This window comes from Thamnophis elegans, chromosome 15, assembly GCF_009769535.1.
Source record: "Thamnophis elegans isolate rThaEle1 chromosome 15, rThaEle1.pri, whole genome shotgun sequence".
Classification (NCBI taxonomy): domain Eukaryota; kingdom Metazoa; phylum Chordata; class Lepidosauria; order Squamata; family Colubridae; genus Thamnophis; species Thamnophis elegans.
In genome coordinates this window covers 13,200,233-13,214,530 of record NC_045555.1, presented here as the reverse complement: position 1 = coordinate 13,214,530, position 14,298 = coordinate 13,200,233, and the positions used below count along the sequence as shown (strand labels likewise).

At 43.7% G+C, this 14,298-nt stretch overlaps 2 protein-coding genes across 2 annotated transcripts in view; one reads left to right on the top strand and one right to left on the bottom strand.

Annotated features, from left to right (window-relative positions):
- LOC116518710 (prosaposin-like) overlaps window positions 1-9,919 on the top strand; it is an 85,090-nt gene extending 75,171 nt beyond the window's left edge. Inside the window, exons 11-16 of the mRNA XM_032232226.1 lie at window positions 484-573; window positions 2,791-2,974; window positions 4,804-4,979; window positions 6,180-6,260; window positions 7,567-7,668; window positions 9,884-9,919. Coding sequence (XP_032088117.1) covers window positions 484-573; window positions 2,791-2,974; window positions 4,804-4,979; window positions 6,180-6,260; window positions 7,567-7,668; window positions 9,884-9,919 — 669 coding nt within the window. The remainder of the gene's footprint in view (window positions 1-483; window positions 574-2,790; window positions 2,975-4,803; window positions 4,980-6,179; window positions 6,261-7,566; window positions 7,669-9,883) is intronic.
- Window positions 9,920-13,443: 3,524 nt separating this feature from the next.
- Window positions 13,444-14,298, bottom strand: part of CDH23 (cadherin related 23) — a 594,289-nt gene continuing 593,434 nt past the window's right edge. Inside the window, exon 70 of the mRNA XM_032232225.1 lies at window positions 13,444-14,217. Within this exon, the coding sequence (XP_032088116.1) occupies window positions 13,888-14,217 (330 nt within the window). The 3' untranslated portion in view covers window positions 13,444-13,887. The remainder of the gene's footprint in view (window positions 14,218-14,298) is intronic.

Genomic DNA, 14,298 nt, shown 5'->3' with positions numbered 1-14,298 from the left:
GTGTGTTCCAGCATAACTCTGGAATATCTTGGCCACTGTAATGAGAAGGACTGAATTATATCTAAGGTGTCAAGTCACAGTACTTTTAACAGTGATAGTGTGCATTTTGGATTTAAGTTCTGTTAAGATACAGTCTGTTGTGCCTTAAAATGACTTCTACTGTAAAGCACAGTGGAGTTGCCATGGTAATGGATTCATAGTACTCCACAAGGGGGCGCCCTCTAATGCAGGATTGGGATAAATACATACCCAGGCTATGCCGGATTATCAGCTAGTTCTGTATAAATTGCAGAGTTCCTCTTAATCAAGGAACAATGAACTAATTCTATTAATGTTGTTCCTGTGGCCAATGAAAATGTAGAGCAATGAGAGCAATGTTTCCTGGTCATGCCTGTTTTACTTTTGCTCAGCTCTAGAAAATATGATTTTACCACATTTGTTTTGTTTAATTCTCTTTCTCTCTCTCAAAACTCCATTATTCAGGAAATCTCAGATAAACCTCATTTGGTGTGTGATTTTTGCAAGAAAGTAGTACAAGTGGCAGAGAACATGGTGGAGAACAATAACACAGAAGTAAGAAAGATTGGAATTAGCCTCTTATTATGTTGTGGGAAATGGTGATAGAGGGAAATAACTCGAAAAGGGTCTTCTGCAGACTGAATTAATTTTCAAAGCCTTCACCTCTGAGATTATGAGAGGGAATAAAGACGACAGCATGGAGGGTTTTTTTTTTGACTTCCTCATTTTGAGCAACCAAATCAAAATGTGATTTTTGTTTCTATGAGGCTTTTCTTGTGTCCAGAGCTGTCAAACTCAATTTCATTGGCGGCTGCATCAGGGTTATGTTTGACCTCGGGGGGGCTAGGGGGGGCGTGGCCAGAATGGGCATGACCAGCTTAACGTCATTCATGTTGGGGGTGCTTGTGGTGGCCTGAGCGCCAGTGGTGGGATTCATTTATTTTTACTACCGGTTCTATGGGTGTGGCTTGGTGGACATGACATAGCTTGGTGGGCAAGGCTCGGTGGGCGTGGCTTGGTGGGCGTGGCAGAGGAAGGATACTTAAAATCTCCATTCCCTCCCCACTTCAGGGGAAGGTTACTGCAAAATCCCCATTTCCTCCCGATCAGCTGGGACTCGGGAGGCAGAGAATAGATGAGGGTGTGGCCGGTCAGAGGTGGTATTTGCTGGTTCTCCAAACTACTCAAAATTTCCGCTACCGGTTCTCCAGAACTGGTCAGAACCTACTGAATACGACCTCTGCTGAGCGCCCTGGAAACAGTGAAGGACTGGCCCACGGTGCTTCTGCCAGCAAAAACAGGCCCCCGAGCTCTGTTTTCAGCTGCAACAGCCTCTTGCAACCCTCTGCCAGTGAAAACAGAGTGAAGGCAGAGCACCATGGGCCTGTCCTTTTCTATTTCCAGGATGGCCCTGCAGGCCAGATCTAAGCATCCAGTGGACCGGATCCGGCCCCTGGGCCTTGAGTTTGACACCCCTGCTTTAGTCCAATCATAAAATTGACTCAGGCTGGCTAAATGCAACTTATTTTCGATTTAGGGAAGGTGAAGAACATTTGAGGAGATAACTGGAGAAGAGAGGATTTTTTAAAAAAATACTCTCATGTTTCTCATCCCTGCATCTGCCACCTTTCCATCTGCTATTCAAGAATGGCTAAAATGGTCTTTCACTGTGAACAATATTTTAGTTAATTAACTTCACTTCTTTCATTTCTGCTGTTACTGTAGGAAAGAAGTACAAGTAACCCTTGACTCATGTCCATAATTATGCTCGGGGGTTCACCAACAAATGTGCGCTCGACAAAAGCGTGCCAACAAAACCGCGGGGAGAAAACTGTGAATTCGAAATCTTGCCAACGAATGAGCGCAGAAGCGCGCCAACAACAACGCGCTGACAGAAGAGCGCTCTAAACCTAACCCTAAACCTAACCCTAAACCTAACCCATACCCTTATCCTAACCCTTACCTTAACCCTAATCGCGCTTCTGTCGACGCTCTTTTGTCGGCGCGCCGTTGTGGGCGCGCTGACGTCGTTTTATCGCTGCAGTTTTGTCAGCACGCTGTTGTCGGATGCGCATTTGTCGGGTCACGGAGCTCGGGAATATAGGCGTAAGTCATGCTGGTCATTAAGCAGGTCATCAATTTTACAATATTTTTGTAGCGGCCATTAAGTGAATTGCCATGATTTTTATTTTACTTTATTTAAGAAAATTTGTATGGCTGTTCACTCACTCTGATTCATTAAACTTAATCCACTGTCATTAAGAGAGCTCATTGTCCACCATGGTGAGGTGTTTCCCCCCCCCCCCGAAACTGGAAGTAAATACCAGTTTCCAGAAAAAACACCGTGACCACAACTGGCCATAAATGCGAGCCAGTTGCCAAGTGACCATAATGTGATCACATGATCATGGGGGCGTGGCCATTGGAACTTCCAGATTGTAAGTACACTAGAACCTCTGGTCACGATCATAATTCGTTCCATAACTTTGGTCACAAACTGTCGTCACCTGAACCTAATTTTGGAAATTTGGCGCTTACAAAAAAAACAGTGCGGAAGGGGAAATCGGCTGTGGGAAAAAATGTGAATTTTTTTGGTCATCAATTTGGTCATGGTCAGAAGCGTTCATGACCTTTTTTTTGGGGGGGGGGTGCTTGTCCGTTGTAAGCGGAGGACTACCTTTCATGACTCTCTTCTCCCTCATTTGCACTCTCTACAGATTGGGTGTTTGATTTCTTTTTAATCTGTTTTTTAAAAATCTTTCTATGTTTCAGAAGGAAATAGTCCACCAGATGATGACCATTTGTTACATGTTGCCTCATGAAGTTGTTCCCCAGTGTAGGGACTTTGTGAATTCCTACGGAATGGCGGTCCTCACTATGCTGCTGGAGGCCACTAAGCCTGAATCTGTGTGCATTATGCTCAATTTTTGCCCCGAAGATGTATTTTTAAGCACCGGTAAGTTTTTATGTTTATTCTATATCTTCCGCCTTCAGAATGGGAATGAAATTCATTGTATTGGTATACATACATACATACATACATACATACATACATACATACATACGTTTGTGCTGATAAATAAATAAAGGGAGACTAGTATAGATCTATTTCAAGCTATTTAGCTCTCATCAGCTAGCCATACCCTTACTGGGAATCGAGCCTGTGTTCTATTGCCTCTTAGGCAGATGTGTTAACCACTGAGCTACAGGGCTCAACTCCTTATCAGCCAAGCCAGGGTGAGAGGTATATATTTAAAGTCACAACCCCTGGTATGCCCAAATATGGGAGGAAGATCACTACTTCCATTCTCTGTCCTTCGGCTCGTCACAAGAGACCATCCAGACAGAAACCCAATATTTTTTACTGTTGCCTTTTTGTTACATTTGTTATATTTGTGCTGATAAATAAATAAAGGGAGACTAGTATAGATCTATTTCAAGCTATTTAGCTCTCATCAGCTAGCCATACCCTTACTGGGAATCGAGCCTGTGCTGTATTGCCTCTTAGGCAGATGTGTTAACCACTCCAGCAACAGTAAAAAATATTGGGTTTCTGTCTGAATGGTCTCTTGTGACGAGCCGAAGGACAGAGAATGGAAGTGTGATCTTCCTCCCATATTTGGGCATACCAGGGGTTGTGACTTTAAATATATATGTATGTATGTATGTATGTATGTATGTATGTATGTACGTACGTACATATATGTGTATATATGTACATACATACATACATATATATTTACATATTTTACATATATATGTATATATACATATACAATATATATGTGTGTGTGTGTATATATATATATATATATATATATATATATATATATATATATATATATATATATATATATATATATATATATATATAGTTCACCAGGGGTGAACTTCCAGTAGGTCCATTTTTTGCCCTACCAAGCCTCTGTGCATGCCCTGCATCCAAAACGGGCCACATGGAGATTCCTGGGAGGGGAAGGGTGGGGTGGGTGGGGCCAGCCAGGAGTGGGATTTGGGGGTTTTCCGAGCTGCACAGAATCTTGTCTAGAAGTTCTCCCAAACCCCTGCGAACCCCCAGCAGCCCACCCCTGGCTTAATCCTGTGCTAAACATCAGGTACAAACCAGATGATACATTTTGGCTCGTGTTATTGTTTTCTGAATTCATAACCTTTAAAATTGCTTTGTTGAAACGGCTTCTAATTTTGGTTTGTTTATTGGCATTTGGGTTTCTTTTTACAGCTTGTTCTGTCCTGACATCCTTAGGAATGTCTAATCTGAGAAATGACTTCAAATATTTTAATTGTTATACATATAGATGTACAAGAACTACCGTATTTTTCAGAGTATAAGATGCACTCTTTTCCCTCAAAAAGGAGGGTGAAAATCTGAGTGGGTCTTATACACTGAATGCAGCATTTTTTGCCTCCTGAAACCCTGCCCCTTTGCAAAAATGGATGTGCAGAGCCTTTAGGAGGCTTCCAGAGTGCTCCTGGGAGCTGGAGAGAGCAGAAATGAACAAAAAAACCAGGCCCTTTTTTCCCCCCAGCCCCCAGGAGCACACTATAAGCCTCCTAAAGACTATGCATGCCCTTTTTTTGGACAAAAAAATGGCCGTTTTTGGAAGGTCTGCAGAGTGCAAAATCTTTTTTTTAATTTGCCTCTTGAAAATCTTGATGCGTATTATACTCCGAAAAATACAGTAAGTTGAAGTCCAGCTGTGCACACTAATCCTTGTTTATTTGTTTGTTGTCTAGAGAAAATAGGTCTTGAGGAAATGGCTCCAGAGAAGAAAGTAACCCTTGAGAAAGTATCAGAAGGCAAGGATGGTGAAATGTGTCGCATGTGTGTAGTTCTTGTTAATTATATTGATGTTGAACTGCAGAAGAATGAGACACAAGTGCAGATTGGAGATTTCCTTGAAAAGGGATGCCAAATACTCCCAGAAGCTTTGGTAAACCCAGTAAGTCAGGGGTCCTCAAACTTTTTAAACAGGGGGCCGATTCACAGTCCTTCAGACTGTTGGAGGGCCAAATCAGCTGGGTGGGTGTGGCTCGGTGGTCATGTGACTGGGTGGGCATGGCTAGGTGGCCATGTGACTGGGTGGGCATGGCCAATTTAGCAGGCCATTTTGCCTTTGTCCTCACTGTACTTGCCCCTCTCCTACTCACCCACCGGCCCTGAATCATATGGCTATGCAAAACATCCTGAAAGGCTGTTTTTAAAGCGTTTTTAAAAACTTTTAAAGCACTACTTTACAAGCTGGCAGCTGAGCTGCTTTTCAAGCCAGCAGCAGCCCCTCCCCTCACCTACTGACCCTGGATCATGTGGCTACACTGGCGAGATCACCCCTCAGTCAACTGGTCCTCCCCAGCACCTTTCAGCCTTACCTTGGGCAGCAGCGGTGTGACCAGAAGTTCAGTTCAATCGGTGAAATAACTAACCAGAAGTGCAGCTGGAGTGGATGCTCGCTGGAAGATAAGGCCGATGGTGAGGGGCAGGGAAAGGGGCAGGGCTGAATCCCACCACTCCACGTGTCGGATACTTTGCATTGGTGGACCGTATCTGGCCCGCGGGCCATAGTTTGAGGATCGGTGCAGTAAGTAGTACTTTGGACAAATTTCCAAGGAGTTAGGATGCTATGGAAGAGTAAAGAAAGAAACTGGATAAACAACCCAGCTGTTTATCTCTCTCCCCATCTTGTTAGGCTTGGTAGAAAAAAGAGGAGTGTCCCCTAAATTAACTGCATTATGGGTTATATAACCTTCCTGAAGTGTTACAAACAGTTACCCAAGGTGGTTGGAACATTCACATTAGTTGGGCAGTGCTTGCTGAACAACTTTTGAGAAGATGAAAGAAAAGCTTTGAGGTTCCAGATCGTGAAGAGAGCGACAAGAGTTTGGGCAACCCCAGTGAAATTCTTTGGGAGTTGGGGCGAGGAGCTATTTCCAGACCAACTCTCTCCTTGTAGTCCTTCAGTTGGACTGGACATCAACCTATCAGGGAATAATCTGGAGTATACCAGAATCGAGAAGGTTGCTCCAGTTATCATGATTTCACTTCATTCATTTGATTGGAATGAGAAAAAGGTTTAGTTGGTTTTGAAGCTAGAGGGCACCTCCAGGCACCTGCATTAGTTTTACTTCTTTTTGCTTCCTCACAGTGTGATCAATTGGTGGTCCAATATGAACCAGCTGCTATCCATCTTCTGATAAAGGTCATGCAACCAACCTTTGTGTGTATGGTAAGTCATGTTGGAAAACTCGGCGGGTGAGCAGTTTAAATCCTACTTTTACAAAACCTTTCTTAGGAATGAGTGCCACTGATTGGACTCTCCGTTTCACAGCACTTAACCCTACACAACTTGCCAGTCCTTGAAGGCAATCAATTCTGGAGGCTACCTGACTGAAAAATGAATGTGGGCAGCTAAATCAAAAGTAGAAAACAATAATAAAGAAAACCCCAGGCTTCCAAGTACTATTCTCCCTCAAGGGTGGGCTTCAAAAATTTCAGCAATTCCAGTTGCTGGGTGGAGTGGACTAATAGGCTTCCTGCACCACGGCAGGGTTGTTTTTGCCTTCCCCAGGCTTCAGAGGCTCTCCTCAAGCCTCTGGGAGGGCGAAAACTGCTTCTCCCGGGCTCCAGAGGCTCTTCGGAGACTGGAAACGGACCCATTTCTGGCCTTCCGGAACTTCTGAGAGTCCTGTTTCCCCCCTCCTTGAGCCTCCGTGTGGGCCCTACACTTACCTCACATCCAAAACGGGCCATGTGGAGACTCTTAAGAGGCGGGGAGGGGTGGGTGGGGCCAGCCAGGGGATTTGGAAGTTACGTTAGCTACGGGTTCTCCTGAACCCGGGCGAACTAGTAGCAGCCCACCCCTGCTCTCCCTCTGCAATATACAGGCTGAATATGAAGCAGAAGAATAAAACAGGAAAGAGGATTGGAGGGACGTGGTAGGTATGCACAGCCCTCTGGATCTCTAGCAAGAATAATCTGCCCTTTTAAGTGTAAAGGAAGAGGTGGTCAGATGGCCCTGTGAAATTCCACCCCACAGAGCTTTCGTCAACAGGAAAATATTATTTCTGTTTTATTGGGGGTGGGGAGAAAGGGAAGAATAAATGTTAAATAGTTTTATAAAGCTCTTTCTAACAAAGTAATATTTCACCGCATTCACAGGGATGCAGTGGCTCAGTGGCTAAGATACAGAGCTTGTCGATCAGAAAGGTCGGCAATTCGGCGGTTCGAATTCCTAGCGCCATGTAATGGAGTGAACTCCCATTACTTGTCCCAGTTTCTGCCAACCTGGCAGTTCGAAAGCATTTAAAATGCAAGTAGAAAAATAATGACGACCATTGGTTGGAAGGTAACAGCGTTCCGTGTGCTTTTGGTGTTTAGTCATGCCAGCCACATGGCCACAGAGATGCCTTCGGAAAGCGCTGGCTCTTTGGCTTTGAAATGGAGATGAGCACTGGCCCTAGAGTCAGGAATGACTAGCAGATATGTGCGGGCGGGGAACCTTTACCTTAATATTTCACTCTTTTGCCACACAGAAAGTAGGAGTTTGTCCTGAACCCCCTCATGTAGAAATGGAGGCCTGTTCCCGGGGCCCGAATTTCTGGTGCAAGAATCCTGAGACTGCAGAACAATGCCAGGTAATTGATGGGATGGGGGTGGTAGGAGGAGGAGAGGGAGGGGAAGGAAGGAGGGAAAGAAGGAAACTGATTTCATTTTTTAAAAAACTATTTTCAGAAGTAGAAAGAAGGCAATCGTATCTAGTGATAGAAATAGGGATTTTTGCTCTTTTTCTTCTTTATAAACTAATGCTTTCCTTTCTTTAGCCAAACATTGCTGCAAAGTGAAAAAGCAACAAATAGCCCAATATCCTATACCAGTGATGGCTAACCTTTTTGCAATTGTGTGCCAAAAGCGGGGGGAATGCAGGGGACTCGTGCGCGGGCGTGCCCACACTCATAATTCTATGTGCATGACCCCCACGCACATGCACGTGCGAGCCCTCTCCTCCCCCCCTTTTGGCACAGGATGACATGGTGGACCTGTTTTTCGCCCTCCCCAGGCTCCAGAGGCTTTCTAGGAGCCTGGGTAGAGCGAAAACAGCCTCCCATGCCGGAGGCCCCCCGGAAGTGGAGGGGGAAACAGCCCAACGCGCAAACCAGAAGTCTATTCTTGAACTTCCAGTTTGTGCGTTGGGTTGTTTTTCGCCCTCCGGAGGCTTCAGGGAAGCCTCCAAGTAGGCGAAAAACAGCTGAAAATGAAGGCTGAAGTCAGCTAGCCAGCGCACTGAAGCTGAAAGGGAACACCTCGCATGCCCTAACAAATGGCTCTGCGTGCCACCTGTAGCACGGGTGCCATAGATTCACCATCATTGTCCTATACAAACCAATACCCATGGAAGGATTAAAGAAAGAAAAACTGAGGCAATAAGATCATATGCATAGATTTATTTATTTATTTTTTAAAAAAGTTTGCAGCAGAATTCATTTGTAGAGTTTCTGGACTAATAATATTCTTTTAAACTTGCTGTCACTTTCTTGACACACAATCCTATGGATCCACCCATAAGGTGCCAAGCAAGGGATCATTGATGAAACACAGAACCTTTCTTTTTGTCCAAAATAGCTTTCCTAGTTATGAGCCCTAGTGGCGCAGTGGTTAAAGTACAGTACTGCAGGCTACTTCTGCTGACTGCAATTTGGCAGTTCGAACCTCACCAGGCTCAAGGTTGACTCAGCCTTCCATCCTTCCGAGGTGGGTAAAATGAGGACCCAGATTGTTGGGGGCAAGAGGCTGACTCTGTAAACCGCTTAGAGAGGGCTGTAAAGCACTGTAAAGCGGTATATAAGTACTATTGCTAGTTCTTTCATTACAAGAGGCCAAATTGCAAAGACATTTTTATGTCTACGAACCAATTCCCTTGTATGAAAAGTAACTTTATTTTACATTAATATACATATTTAAAAAGATAGGAGAGGAAAGCATTATGTTCACAATTTCAGGTCTGTCAGAGTTGCCAGAAGCAACTTCTTTGGTAGATATGCTTAGATGTGGGTGACGTTTCACTGAAGTCTGAATAAGTCTCATTCATTCTTCCAAGAAAATATCACTAGAATACAGGTAGTTTTCAACTTGCAACCACAATTGAGGCCAACATTTCTGTTGCTAAGTGAGACCTTTGTTAAGTGAACTTTCCTCCCAGTTTACAACCTTTCTTGCCCCAGCTCTTAAATGAATCTCTCCAGTTGTTAAGTTAGTAACATGGTTGTTAAGTGAGTCCGATTTCCCCATCGACTTTGCTTGTCAGGAGGTTGCAATAGGAGAAATCACATGACCCCGGGACATTCCAACTGTCATAAATATGAGTCAGTTGCTGAGCACCTGAATTTTGATCACGTAACTTTAGAGATGCTGCAAAGGTCGTAAGTTTGAAAAATGGCCATAAGTCATATTTTTCAGTGGCGTTGTAACTTTGAACAGTCCGAAAACAAACTGTTGTAGGTTGAGGACTAACCGTACTTAATCAGAGGAATTCCTAGTGTGTGTGTGTGTGTGTGTGTGTGTATGTTTATATGTTGATAAAAGAAAATAAATGGTCCTAATTCTGAAAAACAGTCACTTTTTTCAGGGCTATTGAAATTCGGACGCTCACTAAACAAATTGCTGTAAATTGAGGATTACCTATAACTACTCCAATGGGGAACTTCAACTTTGATTGAAAATGAATTTAAAACTGAGACAAGTTGACAAATACCTCTGGAAGTTCAGGAGTTTGCTGTGCCTCCAGGTCTCAACTTTTTCTTATGGCCAGTTGTGACATGAATTGAAAACGGCTGTCCTCTCCTTTCTCTGTAGGCCACTGAATACTGCAAACGCCACATGTGGAACTAGAGGAGGAAGTCCTCGCAGTGGAAGAACGCTGGCTGTGATGTTCATTGAGTACATCTGGAAACATGGTTTGGGTGAAAAATTGTGAAAAATCTGAATCTGGGCAGAAGCCCATCTTCCTTTCCTATCTTAAGCTCTCAGTCACCAAAGGAGACCACCGTTTCCTTTGCTGATCAAGTTCTGAATCATATTTTTTTGTTTTGAGCTCTGGTGAGAAAGGATTGTAGTTGAGAAGAGGAGGGTGGAAGGATTAAGAATTCCTTGGGATTGTGTTTATAATAGCAATAACCGATTTTAGGAAGGTAAAACAACCATATAGTCAAAATAACCAGAATAGGTATTTTATGCTGGGATTTTCAAGTGAATAGCAATGTTGCATTTTGGAGATTTCCCTGCACTAAGTGGGGAGATGCTTTAGGATGCTGGTGATCCAAACAGATTGGAAGCCACAACCCCTGCAAAGATAGTGGATATGAAAAGGTGTTGCACCAATGATGCACGAAGGACCTTTAAAAATCTTTTTCAAAGATTTCTTCTTTAAAAAAATGTCAAGGAACCTCTCTGCTACTTTTTCTCAAGAAGTTCTGAGTTAAAATAATGTAAATGCTAAACCTTATAGCTATGCTTGAAATGCAGAATAAAGCCATGAGGCTTTCCCTTCGATGCTTATGCACATTTTATCAGCTGGAAAAAAGGGTAAATATATGTTGATCTGTTCGATATTGACTATCTAATTGGCAACAGTACCTTTACAAACCCTGTATATTTTCAGATTGGATGCTAAATAAAATTTTGATCCTTGAACCAATGCATATGTTGGATTAACTTCTTGTGAGATTGGTGGCTGTATAAATTTGATAAAAAATGTATCTTGAAAAACCATTTGTTCGATTTCATTGAGGGGCCAGGGGTGGATGTGGCCGGTATAGGCATGCCCAGATCAACATCATTCACGTCAGGGGTTCCTATGGTGGCCAAGTGCTAAGGCAGGACTTCCCTCAGACCCTCTCTCCCTCTCATTATAATCCCCTCCCCATCTCCCTCCTTTCTTTCTCTTCTTTTTCCTTCTTCCTTCTCCTTTCTTCTTCCTTCCCCTCTTTCCTTATTTTTCCTTCCTTGCTCTCTTCGCATCTTCTCTTCTTTTTCTTTGTCTTTCCTCTTTCCCTTTCCTGTCCCTTCTTGCATGCTCAAATGCAAAAGGGGAAACGTTTCTCCTTTCGTTTTGTTCTGCTTTTAGTTTGTTTTGCTATCCCTCTGCCAGTGAAAACAGAGCTTGGGGGGTGGGGGCAGTGCCCCCGAACTCTGTTCTTGTTGGCAGAGGGCTGCCGGAGGCTGCTGCCACTGCCAACGGTGCTCCATTTTCACTGGCAGAGACTGGTCCTATGCGGTTTTCAGGGCGGCTCCATGGACCAGATCTAATCACACTTGTTTAATAGATTTGCAGTCTTTTGATACACATAAAATAATTTACTTAAAACTTGTAGAGGGGAAAAAACAGAAAAATGCCACTTCTTCACATCCCAGAGAAGCCAATAGGAACAGATATTTAGACTGGCGGTACATGGCTCTCCTGCCTGATATTGCTATCAGTATTGTTCACACCCTAATCCTTTTGTAATAGCATAAACCTGAATGTGATTCATGCTAGTTCAGAAGGTACAGATGTGCATTACGATGACCATCAAAATTTGTTATGATGAAGATTTATCTAGGCATATGAAAAACAAGAATATATCCCCTTTACTTGTGTGTGTAGCAGTAACCATCTGTATGCAAATCTTTCCCAGATCTGAATAATTCTGTGTTGTGGGTTCTGTTAATTAAAGCTGCAGTTCTTACCCACTTTCCTGGAATAAGTGCAAGATCTGATTCGTTTATAATATCATGGGATGCTAATGAGTGAATGAAGGAAGCAAAGCTTTCACTTAGAATTCTGCAGGTTTTAGGGGGGAAAACTGTTCGGGGAGGATTACCCAAGCCTTTGCCTAATTAATGGATAGATGCTTTGTCTCGATCTTATGCAACACACAATGAAAGAGAAGTTTTGAAGCAATTGGCTTTGATGACAACTTGTAACTATAGAAACATTGGCATGTAAGTGGTAAGTCGGGGTACAAGGCATTTGAAAGAGGGGCTTTGTACTACCATGAGCCCGTGAATAAAGCTTCTCTCCTTGAGTCATTAAAACAATTGTGCCTTTTGAAAAGATGGTTCAATTGTTTCAAAAATCCGATATCTACCAGGTTCCTTTAGAACAGGATTTCCCTAGCTTGGCAACTATAAGGGACATGGACTTCAATCCCCAGAACTCCCATTCCCATTGTGAGTAAAAGCCATCACTCCCTGAATCCTAGCTTCTGAACCAGTGACCCACAGGACAGTCGGTGTGCCCGATAATTGGGGAGCATTGAGATGGGGTGGGTTTCAAAAATGTTTACTACCGGTTTGGTGGGCGTGGCTAGATGGGGGCATGTGACTGAGTGGGCATGGCCAACTTGACATCACTCATGCACATGACCCCCTCACCAAGCCATGGCCACTGAAATGGTGACGAAAAGTTTTGACGAAGTGGGGGTGGCGCTCCAGTCTCACTGGAGCTAAGGGAGCAAACTACCTAGTAAGAAAAAATAGTTTTTGTCCTCCCTGGCACCCAAGAACATTCTGCAGGCTTCTGGAGGCTGGGGGAAGTCAAAAACAACTTCTCTGGGACTTTTTCCGACTGCACTTCGGAGAACTGGGGATGTACTGCCTCTCTCAAGTCTTTTGGGGTTTCCCCCCGCTCCAGGCAGGTTACACGCTGGTCCAAGAGCCCTTGCCCGCCAGCTCTAGGGAGTGGTGCTCATCTCCATTTCAAAGCCAAAGAAACAGCGCTGTCCGAAGACGTCTCCGTAGTCATGTGGCTGGTATGACTAAATGCCAAAGGTGCACAGAATACTGTTACCTTCCCAACAAAGGTCATCCCCATTTTTCTACTTGCATATTTATGTGCTTTCAAATATATAGTATACTGCAGCATAATCCATAAGGGACACTTTAAATACCCTTCCTTGGTAGTCTTAGGAATCTGTTACTTTATTGATGAATTTAAATATAATTCTGATTTTTCTGCTGGAGTGTGTGCATTCAGTCTAAAGTAATTATGAAACCTATGGCAAAATGGTTAACATGACATTTGGGATGGAAAAAAGGACACACAGATTAACCAAATTCATGTGTAATGTATTTCTGGTTCCTTTAACAGACCATTCCAAAAACTCTCAACACATCATTGTTTGAAATAAAAGAAGAAGAAAAAAATTACACACCAACACTCTGACATTCAGAACCTTAATTAGTCACTCTGTTTGGTTGCTGAAATATTTTTTGTAAGCCAGCAAAATGAAAACATGGCTTCAGGTTTCTTTTTCGGGAAATATGACAACACGGAGTAATGCTGAACAGATTTATGGAGCTTCCTGAAGTTTATCACACAGCTATTGTGTGTGAGATAAAATGAAACATCGTAGAATCATCTTAGCTGCGTTCAGTTGGTAGTCATCACTCCCTGCTATCATCAGGGTGGCAGGAGAACACATTGATTCAGTCGAGAACCTGTTATATAGAGCCTTGTTGACCCTACTGATGGAACATGGCACCATGATTATTGCAATTCTAGCTTTAAGCTTATATCCCAGGGCCTCCCACAGCTTTTATTTTGAAACACTTTATATCTGAAAAACAAAATTAAGAGAGTGAGTCAAATCTTTGAGCATCTGGTCCTGAGAGCCTTCATCCCTGGAGCTAGGCTCTTCAGGACTGCCAGAACAAAGGGATGTCTTATCTTGATCAGACTGACTCTGGAACAGGCGGTGGCCTGGCATTGGTGACCCTGCCCTCTTCTCTTTTCTTGTCCTTTAGTCTGTACTCCTCCTTCAGGAGTCTGTGTAGGCCCAGGACCCCTTGGAGGGCTACACCAGTGACGCCACTTCTAGTCATAACTCCGTGATCTCCAGTGGGCTCTCCATGATCACTTCTCTCATCTTGTGCATAGGGGTGGATTTGGCAGACTCTGTACGAGCATTTCTGTCACTGTAGGACCCACCTTCAGCAGTCAGTGTCTCTAAGGAGCGAGCTAGTATTTTCTGGTCATCCTCAGGAAGGCTGTTGAGGTCCGAGGTGAGGAGTGTGCCTGTGCTACCATGGACCACATGGATGCCATCAGGTCCCTTGAGCTCAATAGGCTGCTGATGCCGAAAGCGAAGACTCCCTTGACTAGGGCTCCTTGGCTCTTCCTCCTCATCATCCAGATCATTCTGTATCAGCTAGAAAAAAAAACCCAGGATGGAAATCAACATATTGTCAACTCCCAACGTTGTCATAGTGAGAGAAGGGGGGGGGGGAGT